Source organism: Acanthochromis polyacanthus, chromosome 9 (assembly GCF_021347895.1).
Source record: "Acanthochromis polyacanthus isolate Apoly-LR-REF ecotype Palm Island chromosome 9, KAUST_Apoly_ChrSc, whole genome shotgun sequence".
Lineage (NCBI taxonomy): Eukaryota > Metazoa > Chordata > Actinopteri > Pomacentridae > Acanthochromis > Acanthochromis polyacanthus.
Window position 1 is genome coordinate 15,281,093 of NC_067121.1, and position 17,670 is coordinate 15,298,762.

A 17,670-nucleotide genomic window follows, 5' to 3' on the forward strand; every position below is an offset into this window, starting at 1 on the left:
TCATAGTCAGCAAACCATTTGATTGTGGTTTTGGCTCGGTCAGCAGGTGATTAGTCCTGCTAGAAAAGGAAATTGGCATCTCGGTAAACCTTGTCAGCAGATGGCACCATGAAGTGCTCTAAAACGGCTATGTTGACCTTGGATTTGATAAAACACAGTGGCCAACACCACAGAACTGATGACACCTCAAATCATCACAGACTGAAAACTTCACAGTGGACTTCAAATACATTGGATTCTGTGCATCTCCACTCTTCCTCCAGAATCTAGGATCTTGATTTCTAAATGAAATGAAAAAATGAACTTTCATCTGAAGGAGGACTTTGTGCCACTGAGCAACACTACAGTTCTGTTTCTCCTCAGCCCACACATAACATCATCTCTGGCTCAATCCAATTGACAGATAGAAATGCGACAGTTGTCAGTCTTTTCCTGAGGGCGTCTTTGTGGTGGTTCTTGATGCACTGACACCTGCCTCAGTCCTTGTGAAACTTTGTCAAGTTCTTGAATCAATTTCCTCTCAAGGTTGTGGTCATTCCTGTTTACCTTTTCCTGCCACACCTATTTCTTCCAGTCCACGTTCCTTCAACATGCTGAGATACAGCACTCTGCCAATAGCCAACCTTTTCAGCAGTGATGGGGCGGCATGGCTCGGTGGGTAGAGTGGCTGTCTTGTAACTGGAAGGTTGCTGGTTTGATCCCCCCCGTCAAGCTCATGCCAAGGTGTCCCTGAGCAAGACACCAAACCCCTAATTGCTCCTGGTGGGTTGTGGTTAGCGCCCTGCATGGCAGCTTCCGCCATGAATGGGTGAATGTGACGTATCATGTAAAAGTGCTTTGGATAAAAACACTATATAAATACAACCATTTTAATGTTCTGCGGCTCAATTGTTGTTTTCTCGACAACTTTCAAGTCAGCAGTCTTCCCCATGATTGTGGTTGCATGTACTGAACTGGACCAAGAGATACACAGTATTTAGAATGTTTGAATATTAATGTATTCAAATTCAAAATGAAATATTCTAATAGGGATATTGGGTTTCTGATGTTCATAAGCTACAAGTCATAATCATCAAAATTAAAACAAAAGGCTTGAAATCTATGTGTAATGAATATATAAAATTTGACCTTTCTGCATCAAAACACACAAAAAGAGATTTTTTACTATATTTAAATATTTTGAGTTGCACCTGTATATCCCGGCAAGACCAAAGATGTGCTGGTGGAATTAATTATGGAGTCACAACCCTGATTCTAGAATTAAGTGACCAGACAGTAGAGAGAATCAACATATGTTGGCAGCACCATCAGCTCACAAGCTCAATTTGTTATTAGCTGATACTCTCAAAGGTGTCAACAACTCATTCTTCCTGAAGAAAACGAGGAAGCTTCAGGTTCTGCCATCAGTCCTGCAGGTGTTCTGTAGATCAAACTGACCTCACCTTTAAACCACCTCCGACATGGCGTTTTAACATCTCACTGTTAAAAGATGAAGAGTTCGATAAGATCATAAGGAGAGAGTGGGCAGACTATCTGGAAATGAATGATTCCCCAAACTCATCTCCAGCTTTACTCTGGGAAGCAGGGAAAGCAGTACTTAGAGGTAAAATTATATCATATTCATCTTATAAAAAGAAACAAGACCAAAAATTAGAAAGAGATTAAGAAGATAAAATTAAACAACTATCTGATGAATATGCAACAAACCCAAATAATCAGATATGGACTGAATTACAAAATACAAAAATACAGCTAGATGATATGTTATCCAAAAGGACCGAGGTCATAACACAACAATTGAGATACAACAACTTTGAGCATAGTAACAAATCAGGTAAATTTCTTGCAAACCAACTCCAACGCAATCGGGAAAAATCTCTCATAACAACGATAAAAGGGACAACTGGTGAGTGTACGCAATCACCAGAAGAAATTAATCATATTTTTTACACTTATTATTGGAGTCTGTATTCAGAAAATAACAAGCCCAACCCTGAGCATACTGAGGCATTTCTCAGTAGTTTAAATATGCCTCAGTTATCTACTGAATATAAAAATACCCTAGATGCTCCACTGTCCATAAATGAGCTGTCCAGTGCTCTAGACAGTATGCCTAATGGTAAGGCACCAGGTCCGGATGGTTTTCCGGCCAAATTTTTGAAGCATTTCTGGTCAATGCTGGCTCCACTGTTTTTTAGATTAGTAACAGAAATTAAAACCAGTGGTCACATACGGCCTCACATGAACACAGCAGCAATTAAACTTTTATTAAAGCCAGATAAAGACCCTACCCTTCCGTCAAGCTACCGCCCGATATCACTAACTAACACCCACATTAAAATTATTGCAAAGGCCTTGGCATCTAGACTAGAGACAGTAATTTCGACAATTATACATAATGATCAAACCGGCTTTATTAAAGGTCGACACTCTACCAACAACATAAGAAGGCTCTTAAATTTGATTAACATGTCACAGCGGCAGGGCAAAAAGGCAGTTATCATATCGTTAGATGCAGAGAAAGCCTTTGACAAAGTTAATTGGTCCTTCCTCTTTGCTGTTCTAAATAAGCTTGGCTTTGGAGAGTCATTTATTCACTGGGTGTCAGCACTATATGATTCTCCCAAAGCTACTGTCACCACTAATGGAATCGCCTCAAAGACTTTCACCTTACAAAGAGGCACCAGACAGGGCTGCCCATTCTCTCCTCTATTATTTGCGATATTCATTGAGCCGTTGGCAACAGCTGTGCGCCAGGATGTCAGGATCCAAGGAATCCGCTCTGGGGCAACAGAACACAAAATTAATTTATACGCAGATGATATATTACTTTATTTAGAAGAACCGGCTACTTCATTAAGGGAAGTATTTAACTTAATAACTAAATTTTCAGAGTTATCAGATTATTCCATAAATTGGACAAAATCAACATTACTTCCGATCACAGAAAATTCATGGAATCCTGCAGACCAGGACCCTCACTACTCTTTCCCTACAGGCAACTTAAAATACTTAGGCATAAAAATTTCACCTAAATTATCTGAATTAACTCACTTAAATTTTGCCCCACTACTGGATAACATCACCAATGACCTACAGCGCTGGAACAATCTCCCTATATCTCTTATCGGATGAATAGCTCCTATCAAAATGAAAATCCTACCAAAAATAAATTACTTCTTTGCAATGATTCCATTCAAACCAACGTCCAACTGGTTCCAGTCGCTGGACTCGGCTATCACAAAATTCTACTGGAATAATAAAAAAGCAAAAATCAGTCTATCTACTCTTCAGAAAAGTAAATCCGAAGGAGGTCTAGAAGCACCAAATTTTATGCATTATTATTTAGCTAACCAGCTACAATATCTTATTCTATGGACACAACCTAACGGAGATGCCAACTGTTGGTTAGAATTAGAACAGAAGGATTGCAATAGCATCAAACTTTCAGACATACTCTTTATTACAACATCCATCAAACGACATAACTGTTTTAAAAACCCAATGATTTCCTCCACCTTGACCGCTTGGTGGAAGGCATTAGAAATTACAAACTCTAAATTGGAGCCCTGTAAGTTTTCTCCCATTTGGTACAACCCTGATTTTCAGGTTAACAATCAGCCGCTCCATTTAGCTGTTTGGGAGCAGAATGGAATCACACATCTCCACCACCTCTTTTCAGATAATACGTTCATGTCATATACAAACTTGCTTCAAAAATACAAAATAAAAAACGGGAATTTTTTTACATTATCTACAAGTTAAAAATATTATTAAGAAAAGAATCCCAACACTTCAAAGCACGCGCCGGCCGCCGGCATTAGCTGAAGCAATCATAAAGCTTTCTCCAACAACAACTAAAACCCTCTCTAAAATATATAAGTTACTCTTAAGCACTGATACAATACATTTACCTATCTCTAAATGGGAGTTAGATCTATCTATATCCCCGGAACCAGACTTCTGGACTCAAATTTGCGATAATGCATTTAAAATGACAAAACACACAAACTTACAACTCATCCAATACAAAATCCTCCATAGAACACATATTACTCAATATATGATGAACAAAATGGGATTCTCCGACTCCGACATCTGTCTCCAGTGCTCCCAGAACACTGTTGATACTTATTTTCATGCTCTATGGCTGTGCACCCCCGTAAAAATTTCTGGACCAACGTCTCAGAAAAGCTTTCCGGAATCTTAAATTGCAGGATTCCTTTATCTCCAAGTCTGTGCCTACTCGGCGATTTAACAAGTTGGACCTCCTTGGGCTGGAGGAGACAGCTCCCTCCTTTTGGTGGAGGTTTTCATGCATGCCAGACCCACCACACCGGCACTTACCAAAACTCAATAGAGTTTGTTCCTCCGGGCGCTGAGTCAGTGGAGGTTGCTGAGTTAGTGTCTGTGGATCTCACTCTGCTTTATCTATCCTTCTTGTGGCCTCCTGACATCTTCATGATTGATCCAGTTGGGATTTTGTCGTATTTGGTGTCTGTGAAGGGTCTTAGATTTGTAACTGGTTTTAAGGTGTGAATTAAAGAGTACAAACAAATAAAATGCACCTTCGCTCTTAGAACACTGTCTATGCCTCACCTTTCTGTCTGTCCTGTGTTTGTTTTATGTTTCACTTGGGTGTGCACAGCCCTCAATGGCGTAATGTAGGAAACAGCTTGAAATAAACATGATAGGTTAATTTGCCATGAGGACAGGTGATGGTCACAGTCACAAAGAAGAAAAAAATTGCACATGAAGCTTAAGCAATGACACCATGGTTGGTTGGTGTCATTTTTGAGTGGACTTGCAGACAAAAAAAAAAAAAAAAAAGGAAAAAATAAGATCATGGTATCCATACTGACTGACACTATTGTTGGGTGGTTTGGAGGGAGGAGCCCCACCAACCTAATACCCTTCAATGGAACTGTACTTCTGATCAGCAGCACAACCTCTGGGTGGGAGCAGGAGACATACAGCGGGATCCACAAGAAATGGACATTAATAAAGACTTCATATAGAGCTGGCAGCACCTGACACACCCTCAGCATTTACTACAACCTCATGCCCTCTGGATGCTGAAGTAGGTCTCTGCCATTTAGAACCAAAGAGCCATGCCTAGCTTCATACTCCACTTGTAACTTGTCATGGCATTGCTAATGTTGTGATCATTTGTAATTACTGCCTTTTTTTACTTGTTTACTGCACACATTAAGTTCCTCATGGAATATTAAGTCATTTTGATTTCATTGATTATTGATTTAATCATTTTTGCAATAAATCACTACAAGACACTTTGCAGTAAATGTCAGTAAGTCATATTTTCTGGTTTCCCTTTCTCCACTAAGACAGCAAATTGAATCTCTTGTGGTCAAAAATATGTTGTGGACAAAAAAAAGACACTCTTCATCACTGTACTGACATTCTATAGGCTAAACAGCTAATTGTGTATTGAAGTTAACAGACCTGTGTTATAATGAAAACATCTGGGTCTGTATTTGTTTCAAAAATGCCATCACACTTAGCCTCTACTTTGACTCTGTATGTAAATGGACTTGAGTGTATGTGTGTCGATGTTGCTATTGAGACAAATTTTGAATTTCACAAATTTCCTTTATAATGATGTAACAATCTCTGCATTTAGTGAAGTATCACGTCACTGTCAGGAAAAACACATAAGAGCACAAAAATAAGAAAGTCACTGCCAGAGCTTGTCATGGATGCATCTTGCCTCATTATTTACAGCACTATTTTATTTGATCTTGATATGATGAGCAGACATCTTAAGCTTAAGACGCCAAACACTTCTTCTCCCAGGCATCACCTAGTAAAAGACCAAGTGCTGTTGGTTGATCATGTGTCCAAAAAACTAATCAGTATGATCTTCTGGATTACAAAAAATAAACATGAGAGACTAACATGTAAAAACATTTTCTATGACCGGAAATACCTCAAGAATGACAACATATAAACTATGTACAAAAACATCAATAGAATATTTATATATATATTTATACTTTTTTAATCTTCTATACCCACTAAAATATACCTATGAAGCAGCTATTGGTCAATCTGAGGAACTCATTTGCCAAAATGTTTCTGAAAACAGTTTAAATATCCTTCAGCTGTAAATGTGAAAACTAAAAAAAAGAGAAAACAAACAAAAAAACCCACAAGTAAATAAATTAAAAAATACAACCCAACAAAAGTTCTGTATTTATCCTGTGTGCCTTTTTGGAATACTGCAGAGTGTGAGGAGGTAAGCCACTTCAACTAGCTTCTCCAGTGGGTAAGAGTTTGTTCAAGGATGGACCATCGATAGCCATCCAGCAGAAAGTTTCCAGAGTCTTTTATTTTCAGTTCAGTCTTTCATTTTCTACTTGCAAAGATTCAGACAGAGCTTCATGACAACTGATGTAGGCCACAGACAAAAGAGAAGGGCACTTTTTTCAAAAATTTGCAACCCAGGGACAGACCCATTTCGCGAATTGGGAGAGGAACACAGTCTTGATTCCAGGAGAGAGACAGTGGGTTTAGCAGCCTTCTTGTTTGTCAAGAGTTTGTTTCACAGTTGAATCCATTATCTACCCAGTCTAGCACAAACCTGGCAATATATGTATATATATATATATATATATATATATACACACACACACACATACACACAGTATATAAACTACAATCATAACCAAGAGACACTGGAGATTCATCCTTAAATACAAAAAGTGTCTTCTGATGTCCATTCGTGGACTTACTGTAGTGTGTGTGGCATCTGAAGAGAAAAATAAGGTCCTGAGATATGCACTGAGGGGGTTCTGAGGTGAGAGTGACAGAAGTGTGATCTATATAAAATGACAACAAAAAACAAAAACATTTAAATCTATAAGATTGATGTGTTTGTGCGGGATGTGTACAGTATGTTAGGAGGGGCTGGACCGCGGTAGGGCCAGTATTCGTCCGTTGGTCTTTCCCCCGTTCATGTGTGTAAATGGGATGTGGTGCTCCTCATAGCTGCCCCTCAGACCCATGGAGGAGGCCTCATCTCTGTCCAAACACTGTTCCCTCTGTGAGTACGACGAAGGGTCCAGCGGGATGCTCTCCATATTTTCAATGTCGAGGTCAAAGTCCTCGCTTTCTGGGGGTTTGTTCTCCTCGCTGTAGAAGAAGGAGACCTCCTGAAAAGAAGGATGCAGGTCCTCCCGTAGCATCTCGATGATCTCCTGGAAAGTGGGGCGCATCTTGGGGTTGTACTGCCAGCACATCTGCATCAGGTTGTGACTGGGTGAGGAGACAAGGAGAGTGGGAGCTCAGTTAGTAAATGCTCTCATACATTACTCATGCTGTCAAAGTCACTTTATAGTCATTTATTACACCCCTGAAAATTCATATGTATGTATAGGTGCGATGTGTGTCAGTCGCATACAAAAAAACTTGGATTTGGGCTTAGATGTAATTGTACACTTCTGATTCCTCTAGAATGTCTAGATCTGTGAAGTCCCTACCTCTGTTTACTTACCTCTGACTGCCTAGTTTGCTCATGATATGTATTCCAGCATATAGAAAAAAACACTATTATTATTAACAAGGCTGTTTCTCTGGTGTAGATAAGAATAGTTAATTTAATACAATGTAGCTGTAATGTAAATCATTAGACAGGTGAATTGATACCATTTTCATTTAACAAATAACATAAAAGATTACTGAACCCACTGAGAAAGACAGAGTCTGAATTAAAGCACTTCATGGTCTTTGAGACAAATAGGGCAAGACAAAGTGTTCTCACAGTGTGGTCAAGTATGCCTTGGACTTGATTGCAGAGACTGGTACTTAGAAAATGTGCCAAGGAAGAGGCCAAAAACAAAAACTTACTGAAGCAGATGTGAAGCACCTCAAGATTTAAAGAACTAGACACAGAAGTTAGACCACTGCTGATCTTCAGGCAGAGATTAATGCATCCAGATCAGATTAAGATTAACACTTTTTTGTTTACAACATAGTTTCATATGTATTATTTCATAGTTTTGATGTCTTCAGTATTAATCTACAATGCAGAAAATAATGTAATAAAAATGAGAAGGTGTGTCCAATGTTTTGACTGATAGTGTATGTGATTAAGGACTATTCAGTTGTTAGTTTGTTATTTGCCTAATAAATAACAATACGATTTCTAATTTCAAACAAGTTTTTGACAGAGTCCTAAAATATTAGATTTTTCGTTTTTATGACAGATGGCCTAATAAATTTGTTAAGCGCTGTATGCCATCTCATAGCTCTTCACATATTTAAACAAATAATAGAGATCCCACAATCCAAAGCTGACTTATGATTCCCTATGAACAAGCAGTCAGCGATGGTGGGAAAGAAACAACTCTCCCCATGAGCTGTCATATAGCGTTTGGCATCTTATCTTAAAAATAACTTGATAAATCGGTCATCAAAACAGTTGTAATAGCACTGACTCGACTTGACTCAATGTGAAATATAATTATGTATCTTATGTACTTTTTTGGTTTTACTTACAATCTGTCAGCACAGTTGTCTGGTCGGTCTAGGTAGCCTCCGTCCATGACAAACTTAAGGACCTGCTCGTTGGACAGGCCTTGGTACGGCTGCTCAGCCAAAGTGCTGATCTCCCACAGCACAACCCCAAAAGACCTGGTGAACAACAGCGACACAGTCAGACACCAATTAGACACCGGACAGAGTAAATCTGTCTGTAACACCAGTGACCAGGTAAACTGAGGACATAATGGTGAACAATGACAGAAAGAAGAGAACTGCATGTAGATTCTGAAATGTTTAAACATGCTGTATCATAAACCTGTCATCTAAACCCTGACTTCCTAAAATTCAATTTCATAGCTGCTCCATGTACAACATTCACTCAAAATCAGAGGTGTTACTGACCAGCAGTCTGAATGTGCGGTGAAGACGCCGTCCTTTAGAGATTCAGGTGCCATCCACCTGACGGGCAGCAGGCCTTTCCCACCTTTCCTGTAGTAATCAGTCTCATAGATATCTCTGGTCATGCCAAAGTCTGGAAATGAAACACAATTTCAAGATTTCTACTTTAAGTTACAGTCAAATCCTCTTAATTTTCAAAGGCATTTTTTAGTCATTTTTAAAATGTGGAATGTCAACATTTTAATGTTTTAGATGTTGAACACATCCATTTACTATGCTGCTGTGGATGCTGTTGTTGCTTGCACTCAGTTTGGTTCAATTCTCTCCTCTGATTTAAATCATATAAAATATTGCCTGAAAATGTAGAATAAATTTATGTCAAGTCTAGTCCAAACTTTAAAACAGCACACAAACTGGACAGTAACTGAAACCTTCAGTCAACACAAAATACACACATACAGCTTGTCTGGCGGCATGAACACAGTGCAGATTTAACCTCATCAGTCTGATGTGGAGTGTTTAATGCTTGACACAAAAGTATCTTCAATTACTGATACAACAATCCACCGGACACAAAAAACAACAAAAAACTTAAGTTTATAATTGCTGTGATACAGCAACAGTGCACACTGCTGTCTACCAGTGTGCTGTTATCCTACCACTAGGTGGTACCACAGTCTTAAAAATTGATGTTTTTTTTGTGGTTATTTTGTGGCCATTTTGTTTAAAGAAAACCTCCTTCGACCAACATCGACTCAGCCTGTGAGTTCCTTCACAGTGTGTTTTTACAGTTACAGACAGCGCCAAACAATAACACAGTCAACAGACAGATAAAAAGAGCGGTCTCAGTCTGTGGCTGCCCCCTGGACTCCATTGAGGTGGTGGGAGAGAGGAGGGCTCTGGCCAAACTGTCTTCTATCATAGCAAAAACCTCCCACCTTCTGCATCAGACTGTGAACTCCTTACGAAGCGCCTTCAGCAACAGACTGTTACACCCCAAGGGTAAGAAGGAGCGTTTCCGCAGGTCGTTTATTCCAACATCAGTCAGACTTTACTATGCCACTGTATAAACTGGTCTATCTCTGTTACTGTTGCACTTTTTTCACTTACATATGCATACCACTTATGTGCAATAACTGTTTCAACCTCATCCTTATGTAAATAATCTTCTTAATAATAATAAAAAACCCTTTGTGTATATAATGTTCCCTGCATTTTTGCACTGTGTGTTTCCAATTTATTCTGCTCTGCCTTTATACTTTTTTTCTCCTTGGAGCTGTTGTAGCGTATCTTACCTCCTATTTTAACTGTAAGATCGTGAGCAACCATGCAGTTCCTGGCTGCCAAGTCTCTGTGGACAAACTTCTTGGCATTAAGATAAGCCATGCCGTCTGCAATCTCGGCGGCCATTTGTATCATCTCCTTCAGAGTAGGTGGTGGACGCCCGGGGTTATTCTGAGGGACAGAAGACACATTTTCTTTTCTCGATCTGCTGACTCAGACTTACAGTCATTTCGGTTGTAACAATGCCTTTGAGATGATAGTTTAATGCTTAGTTTTGACACATCAAATCGATCACTTCTCAGATCATACAGCATAGAGCACATTTGTACCAAATGTTTACAAACTATCATACTAGACTTAAACAGCTAAGTACAAACACTTTTCACAGTCAGTTTGGTTGTCTAGTATTTAGCACCAAAAAAGCCTGTTTGAGGATACTGCTACGTTTTCAGTTGACTTTAGCACTGACTGCTTAATTCTTCTGTCAACATCCAGCGGCTTAGTGTTCCTCCTGTTCCAATCAAAGAGCCATCTGTATATTTACCTCAAAAGGTGACGCATCACTGTACATGTGAAAGGCATCTCTACATCTCAATGTGGAATTTAACACTGAAAGAGTTCAGCTATTGTGTCAACACTACAGAACAGATCTGCAGTGCTCCTTATCTAATGAAATCAGATTATGCAGATGAAATTAAGTTAAGACAACAACAATCAGGCTGAAATGAAACAGTAGATGGAGCTAATGAATCATCAGAAAGACACATTATGATTCCGTACTGCGTTGATTTCTGGTTTAATTCAAACACTTATGGAATTAAACTGTTTTGTGTTTAAACATCTGTGGTGACTGTGCTTTTCCATGTACAGTGTTAAGTGTATTTATATAGCATCTTTCATATATCTGAAAGCACCAAATAGAGAGGAATTTGACAGTAAGAGCAGCAAAGACACTCAGGCTAAACTTGTACAATAAAACACAACTAGTTTCAGTTATTGTGTTTTTATGTCCTTCACTTTAAGAAATAAAAAAAAACATCCAAAATTTGTATACAGATAAGGAAAAAATGCAACCACAGACTAGTGTACCATTTATCTGCATAAAATGCAGAAGTAAAAAGAAGAAAAGAAACTAGATGTTCAATCCAACTTAAAATTAGTGTGAACATAGTTCAAATAAATTCTCATTACCTCAGCGTCAGGGCGAAGGGAACGTAGATAACTTTTCAGGTCTCCGTGGGTCATCAGCTCCATCACCACCAGGGTGGGTTGGCCCTTAGACACAACACCCAGCAGACGTACCTAACAGACAAGAAAGAGGGATTTTTTTTACTCAGTATATGCTTCATCATACTTTTAAAACTGTAATTAGTCTACAGTCAACAGATAAATGTAGGAGTGTGCTGGTATTTGTGCGTGATGAGACATATAGCAGTTCCTATTGTAATTACTGACAAAGAGCAGTTAAACATACGGTTGGGTTCATCAATTCAAACCCCACCCTGTGCTTTCCACATCATCAATAACCAAAACTGATACCACAATGTTCTCTGCTAATCTATGTAATGAAAGGAGATGACGTCTCTTCTTACCACATGGTGGCAGCTGAAGGCCTTCATGACCGAGGCCTCATTCAGGAACTCAATTCTCTCCCTCAGGCTGGCTGACTCGTTGACTGTCTTCACGGCTACATGCGTTTCCCCTTCACCCTTGATGATGTCCTTGGCGATGCCCTCGTAGACCATGCCGAAGGAGCCCTGACCAAGTTCCCGCAAAATGGCGATTTTCTCTCTGGCCACCTCCCACTCGTCCTCCTCATACACTACAAATACATTTTACAGCTTAGAGCGAATTCAAGAAAGCAGGCCAGTGGGAACAACAGGGTTGATGTTGTAAAGATTTTTTTTTAAAATTAATTTTAACTTCTGAACATGATGTGATATGTGAACTGGAGGCTTTCAGTTTTCAGATCAACGTAGTGTAAGTTGAATATTTGATCATTATTTACTTCTAAACTAACATCAATGTCACAAAATCCTGCTCACACGTAAACGCCTTAAAGTCATGCTTGATGTGAGCACAAATAAATATTTCCACTGTGCAATGATGATTAAGTGCATTATGTTTAGGACTGTATATAATTTTCTAATTAACTGTTAAATTTTTGAATTCACATAAAGTGACAATGGTGGAGAACAGCATTTAAAGTGAAGAGGAATGTTCTAGAAAGGAGCTAATAACCGTGTTTTTGTTAAATTTTCTAAATATTGTCTGCACCATCAACAATCTCAGCACCAATACATCTAGGCTAAGGTAAACCTAAAAAAAACCAAACAAAGAAAGAAACAAACTAAACAAAAAACCAAAATCAGTTTCTCTGAAATTGATGAATATGGCATAGTTTTGTTTACCGTCATTAGCGCTGAGATATTCAGGATTTGAAGAAGCATAGATGGGACCAGTAGGACCTTGGGTTTGACTAAAAGGGAAAAAAGACACATTTAATGAATAATTACACTGGCAAAACATTAAATAATAAGTGACTGAGTATTGAGCAGGACATGACACTGTAACTGCATACTTTTTCGTGAACATAACGAATCCTGCCACAGCCACAAACAGCAGCAGCACAAAACAGATGATTGGCCCGATGACGATCTTTACAATGTAGAGAGGATCACCTGTTGAACACATCCGCCCAGACAGTGAATCACATTTTGGGTGAAGAACAAAAACAAGCTCCAGACAACAAACCCACACAGCTAGGATCAATATGCTGCTCTGTCAACATGATGCCCCTTTTAGTACAATTCGCAGCATCTTTGGATGTGTTGACAATAATTAAGAGGAGTGACTCATACAAGGTTTTTCATGTCAACAGTGACTCATACAAGGTTTTTCATGTCAACAGTCTGCTTTTATATCCATTTACATTAATTTCTAGGCTGTATTGAAAGAATTTTAACAGTAGCAGATTAATGTAAATTGAAATTGTACAAAGATAATATGAGTTTTTTGGTATATTGATTTATCAAATAACAAAAACTACATTGGCAAAACTACACTTTATTTGCTGTTTTCCTATTTATAATGATTTCTATCAAACATTTAAAAAGGTTCATGTTTCAGATTAAGATTTCATGGTTTTATACAGAATATACAGTATTTCTAATAGTAAGATAAGAAACACTTAGACCTGGCTATTTGAGAACTGAATCACATATACTATTTAATGTTTCGATACAACGCAATGCATATGTAAGATTTGCCTTGTTGACTTTTGTTCATTAAAACTATTTATTATGTTTTTACTTACTCATTCATATATCCAACTGCAGTGCATTTAGATGGCGGACAGTTTACATACTGAGTATACTGGACGTGTGATGTAAATGGTCAGACATAACTAAAACCATTGATTAATTCAACTGATGATTTACTTCGTAAAGAGTGGGGGATAATTAATACTACTGCTACTGTTCAATGATATTTAATGATTCATAAAAAAATTCAGATAATAAACATCATAAAGGTACTTTGCCATTAAACCGGGCTAAAACAAAAAACTAAGTCAGGGCTCAGTTTGTCATTATGGAGACTTACTTGCATCTTGGACATAGAAGTACGTGGGCTCAGTCCATGATCCGTTCCCAGCCAGCGAGGTGGCCCGGATCCTCACTGTGTAGTTCCCAGGATGCATCACTTTCAGCTTGCAGCCACGGGTCATTTTGTACATGTTCCTCGAGACACAGTAGTGCAACTCCTGCAGAAGAAAGACGCGGCGGTTCAGGCAGAGGACAGCAGCTTCATAATTTCTGAGCTTAAATTTACACTGTGATTTATTTCAAACCGACACTGTGTCATCTTCCTGTGGCAAAACTGTTTAATTCTTTTTTTAAATATATATTTGTACTGTGGGAACACCTGAGGGATTTTTTTGTTTCCCACAGCAAATATTAGTTAGTATTGACCTGATGTTTTGTTCACTTTTCTTCATGGTAGATTAGCAATGTTAAAATTAGTTATCAAACTAATTACACGACAAACACCACAAAGCCAGATTTCAAAGTGCAAGTCAGATATTAAGAATTGTCTCACTTGGCTATCTGTTCTGCATGGCCAGCTTAAGATGGACACATTTCATTTGTTTCTCACTACTGGCTCCAGCCATTGTGTTTAATGAGAAGGAGGAAGGTAAAATTGTTCTTTGTGTAACAATAAACAGTGTTGGGGTGAACAGCTGTGAACTCACAGTGAACTTGTGCACTGAGACCTAAGATTCGCATTATTACATTCACTAAAGCAATAAAGCTATGACAAATGTGTCTGTAGATGTGTGAGTGTGTACATTTCCTCACCTCAGTGTCTCCCAGTCTCTTGTAGTTGACCTCATACAGGATAATCATACCATTGGGGGCTGTGGGTTCCTGCCAGGTGATGTGTACTGTATTTTCTGTCACCTCATAATTGATGGGACCTAAGATGTCATCAGCTTTGTCTACAGAGAACAAATTGAGATGGTTTCATGAATCATGTTTCCATTAAAACTCTGGCTTGCTTAGACTAAATAGAGGATGAGCTGCCTCCGGCTGTCCTAATGGCTATGATCCCATGCAGCCACAACACCCTTGGTTTGATACAGGCTGGGGACACTTGTTGCATGTCATTCCCTTATGTCACTTTTTCTCTTGCCCTTCAAGCTTCCTGTCTGTCTCGAAACTGTTTTCTTTCACCTGAATTTCTTAGATACCGACAGTTTAAGGTGGTTCACAGAGTTAAATAATTGTCTATGTGAAGGATCAGTCACAATAAGAAAACCAGGGTTGTAATGACATCATTGTTCAACAGCCTATTTGATAGGAACCACAATTAATAGATTTTTTAACTGACATGCAATTTGTTAAAGTGGATATGCTAATACGCCAATTTACAGTGGTTACTGAGAAACACATCTGTCATTTTGCTGCCAAATTGAAGTAGCTGGCAATTCAACCAAAACAGAAATTGGCAATGAAAACCGAACCAGTGAGTTGCAAGACTAAACTGAGAGGAACTGCACAGTCAGGTCACCTTTTTATTTTTTGTGATTGTCATTTATGTGATTTCTTTCTAGTGATTTTACACATAATAAAATATGTGCCTCACAATACAAAACCTCAGTAATATACCAAAAATGTCATCACTGCATGAATCTAAGAATTTTCTTTCTCAACTAATAAGAAAAAAATTACACAGAAGGGAAAGCTCTGCGACAGATAGAAAACTCTACAGCACTGACATCAGTGCCTCCTTACATTCAGGCATTGTGCGAGCGCTGACGTATGCTGCCATACTGCAGCGGGCTGAGTCGGTTGCATGGTTGCAGGCGTGGATCTCGATCTGGTAGCTGGTGAAATGGCGTAGGTTGGAGATGACCGTGGACTCCTTGGCATGAACTGTGACTACAGTCTTGGTGCTTTCAAAGGTTTCCTCATCCTCGTTGTCAGGGGTGCCAGTGCCTCCCGGCAGGGTAGGGGCCATCGTTAGGAAGGGGTGTGTTTGGTTGGCGATGCCCATCACAGAGCGTCGCTGTCTCGAGCGCCTACACAAGGTAAAACAATATTAAAACTGCTTTACAGAGTATATAAAAGTAATTTAAGAAACAGCATAAGATATTTAAAGAAATTCAAATCTTGAAAAGACAGAGGTGGGGTTTATTTCCAACAATTTCTGTCAGACAGAGTTTGTGAAATCCCTTATTATCAGAAGCTTAGTCTTTGCACTCCATTTTCCTGCATCAATGTTTGAAACACTGTTTACATGTATTGTAGTTGCATGAACCACTATATTTCTAGCATAACCCAGTATATACAGTGTATATAAGTATACTGGGTTATTCTTTTACTGAACATTGGAACAATTTTACTGTAGGACAATGGGGTGACAAACTCAAGGAAAATCCAACATAAGTCATCTCAGTAAGGTGTTGGACCACTAGGTACCATCAGCACAGCTTGAGATTGCCTTGACATTGATTGTACAAGACTTTGAAATCTCTGGAAAGATATTCCCTTGTGTGATGTTTAGATTGTGATGTCGGTGGAGAGTTGTGTCAAACATGTCAAAAACTCCACTGAATTGTCCAAAATCTTCCATAGGTGTTAAAGTGGGTTGAGATGTGGTTACTATGAAGGCTGTAGCATATGATTCAAACTATTTCCAATAAGCCACTCACTGACCCCTCATGTTCTCTTTGTGAGGGCATTCTGGAATGACACCACTCCCATGGGATAGAAATGTTTCATCATAGGATAAGGGTGATCACTCAGTACAATTTTGTATTGATCTGAAATCAACCTTCCCTCTAAAAGTGTGGATGAGGATCCAAACTATGTCAGCAGAATGCTTCTACAGTTCAAGGGTTAAAGTTTATCCTTAAATTTGTCAAATATCTGTATTTATAAATGGGTTTTTGGGTTTGACCACACATTCGACAGGTGGACGGCTGTGAAAGAAAGTTTTGGCTGAATCCCCAGTACTCCAGTAACAACTAAATACAACACTATAAGTCTGATACTGCCTGGGTACTGTAGTTTGCTTGGCATGAACTTAAATTTGTAGTGAGACAAAGAAAGAAAGACAGATAGACAGATATATACTTTGTTGTGTCCATGAAAACGATGGAGCAGTCAGTCCATATGGACACCAACACGAACAAAGAGAAGACATTATTGAGTAAACATAATTAAAATTAGGCTGAACTGCAAACAATGTTGAGCTCAATTTAGTTTGATAATGTGAGAACAGAAAAAGACAATCTAAAATCCTTTCTTGTTTACTCCAACTCCGCTCACACCTTGAAAAATAATCCTCCTGAGGGCAATGTCTATAAGCTTAAAAAAGCACACATTTTTTGACTAGAGTTGTTCCAACATAGTTCTGTTGTTAGGAGTCTTACTTGATCTCAAAGACTTCATTGTGGAGGTAATTCTCAAAGGTTTTGCGGTACTCTGAGTCCTCTTTCTCCTTCTTGAGCTCCTTGTCAGTTTTAGGGCAGGCACAGCATCGTGTCCCCTGGCCCTGCTCCTCAGTCTGGTTCCACTTCTGCTCCTCGTCACTGTCCACCTGAGTGGGTACCCGCGATGGCAACTTCATCCCTGATAAAATGGAGTGAAGTACCAGAGGGAAAAAAATACATTTAGACAGACAGAATGGGATGACAGATATAAAACAGTCTTATGCACAAACATCTATGCACACACCGCCCCACACACATGCCTGACGAGTCATGTCAGTCACTGTCATCCTCAGGTCCTAACCCTCTCTAGTGGAGATAAATTACCAGTGACACAACCCCCCTGTGGACTCCAATCTCTCTGAGTGTGTGGGAGTTAAAGGGGAACTTTGTTTTTTTAAACCTGGGGTCTGTTTTCATATGTCATTTCATACATGTGAGTGATGGAGAAATGAATTTTCAACATAGCTCCAGTGTTTAGCCAGGCAGGC

General features: G+C 39.0%; 1 protein-coding gene across 1 annotated transcript in view; it reads right to left on the reverse strand.

Moving 5' to 3' along the window:
• Positions 1-3,441: 3,441 nt before the first annotated feature.
• insra (insulin receptor a) overlaps positions 3,442-17,670 on the reverse strand; it is a 110,333-nt gene continuing 96,104 nt past the window's right edge. The window contains exons 10-21 of the mRNA XM_051953316.1: positions 17,123-17,321; positions 15,480-15,766; positions 14,544-14,683; positions 13,789-13,948; positions 12,767-12,866; positions 12,597-12,664; positions 11,778-12,007; positions 11,377-11,487; positions 10,197-10,356; positions 8,905-9,034; positions 8,518-8,652; positions 3,442-7,275 (exon numbers count right to left, since the gene is read on the reverse strand). Coding sequence (XP_051809276.1) covers positions 6,918-7,275; positions 8,518-8,652; positions 8,905-9,034; positions 10,197-10,356; positions 11,377-11,487; positions 11,778-12,007; positions 12,597-12,664; positions 12,767-12,866; positions 13,789-13,948; positions 14,544-14,683; positions 15,480-15,766; positions 17,123-17,321 — 2,078 coding nt within the window. The 3' untranslated portion in view covers positions 3,442-6,917. The remainder of the gene's footprint in view (positions 7,276-8,517; positions 8,653-8,904; positions 9,035-10,196; positions 10,357-11,376; positions 11,488-11,777; positions 12,008-12,596; positions 12,665-12,766; positions 12,867-13,788; positions 13,949-14,543; positions 14,684-15,479; positions 15,767-17,122; positions 17,322-17,670) is intronic.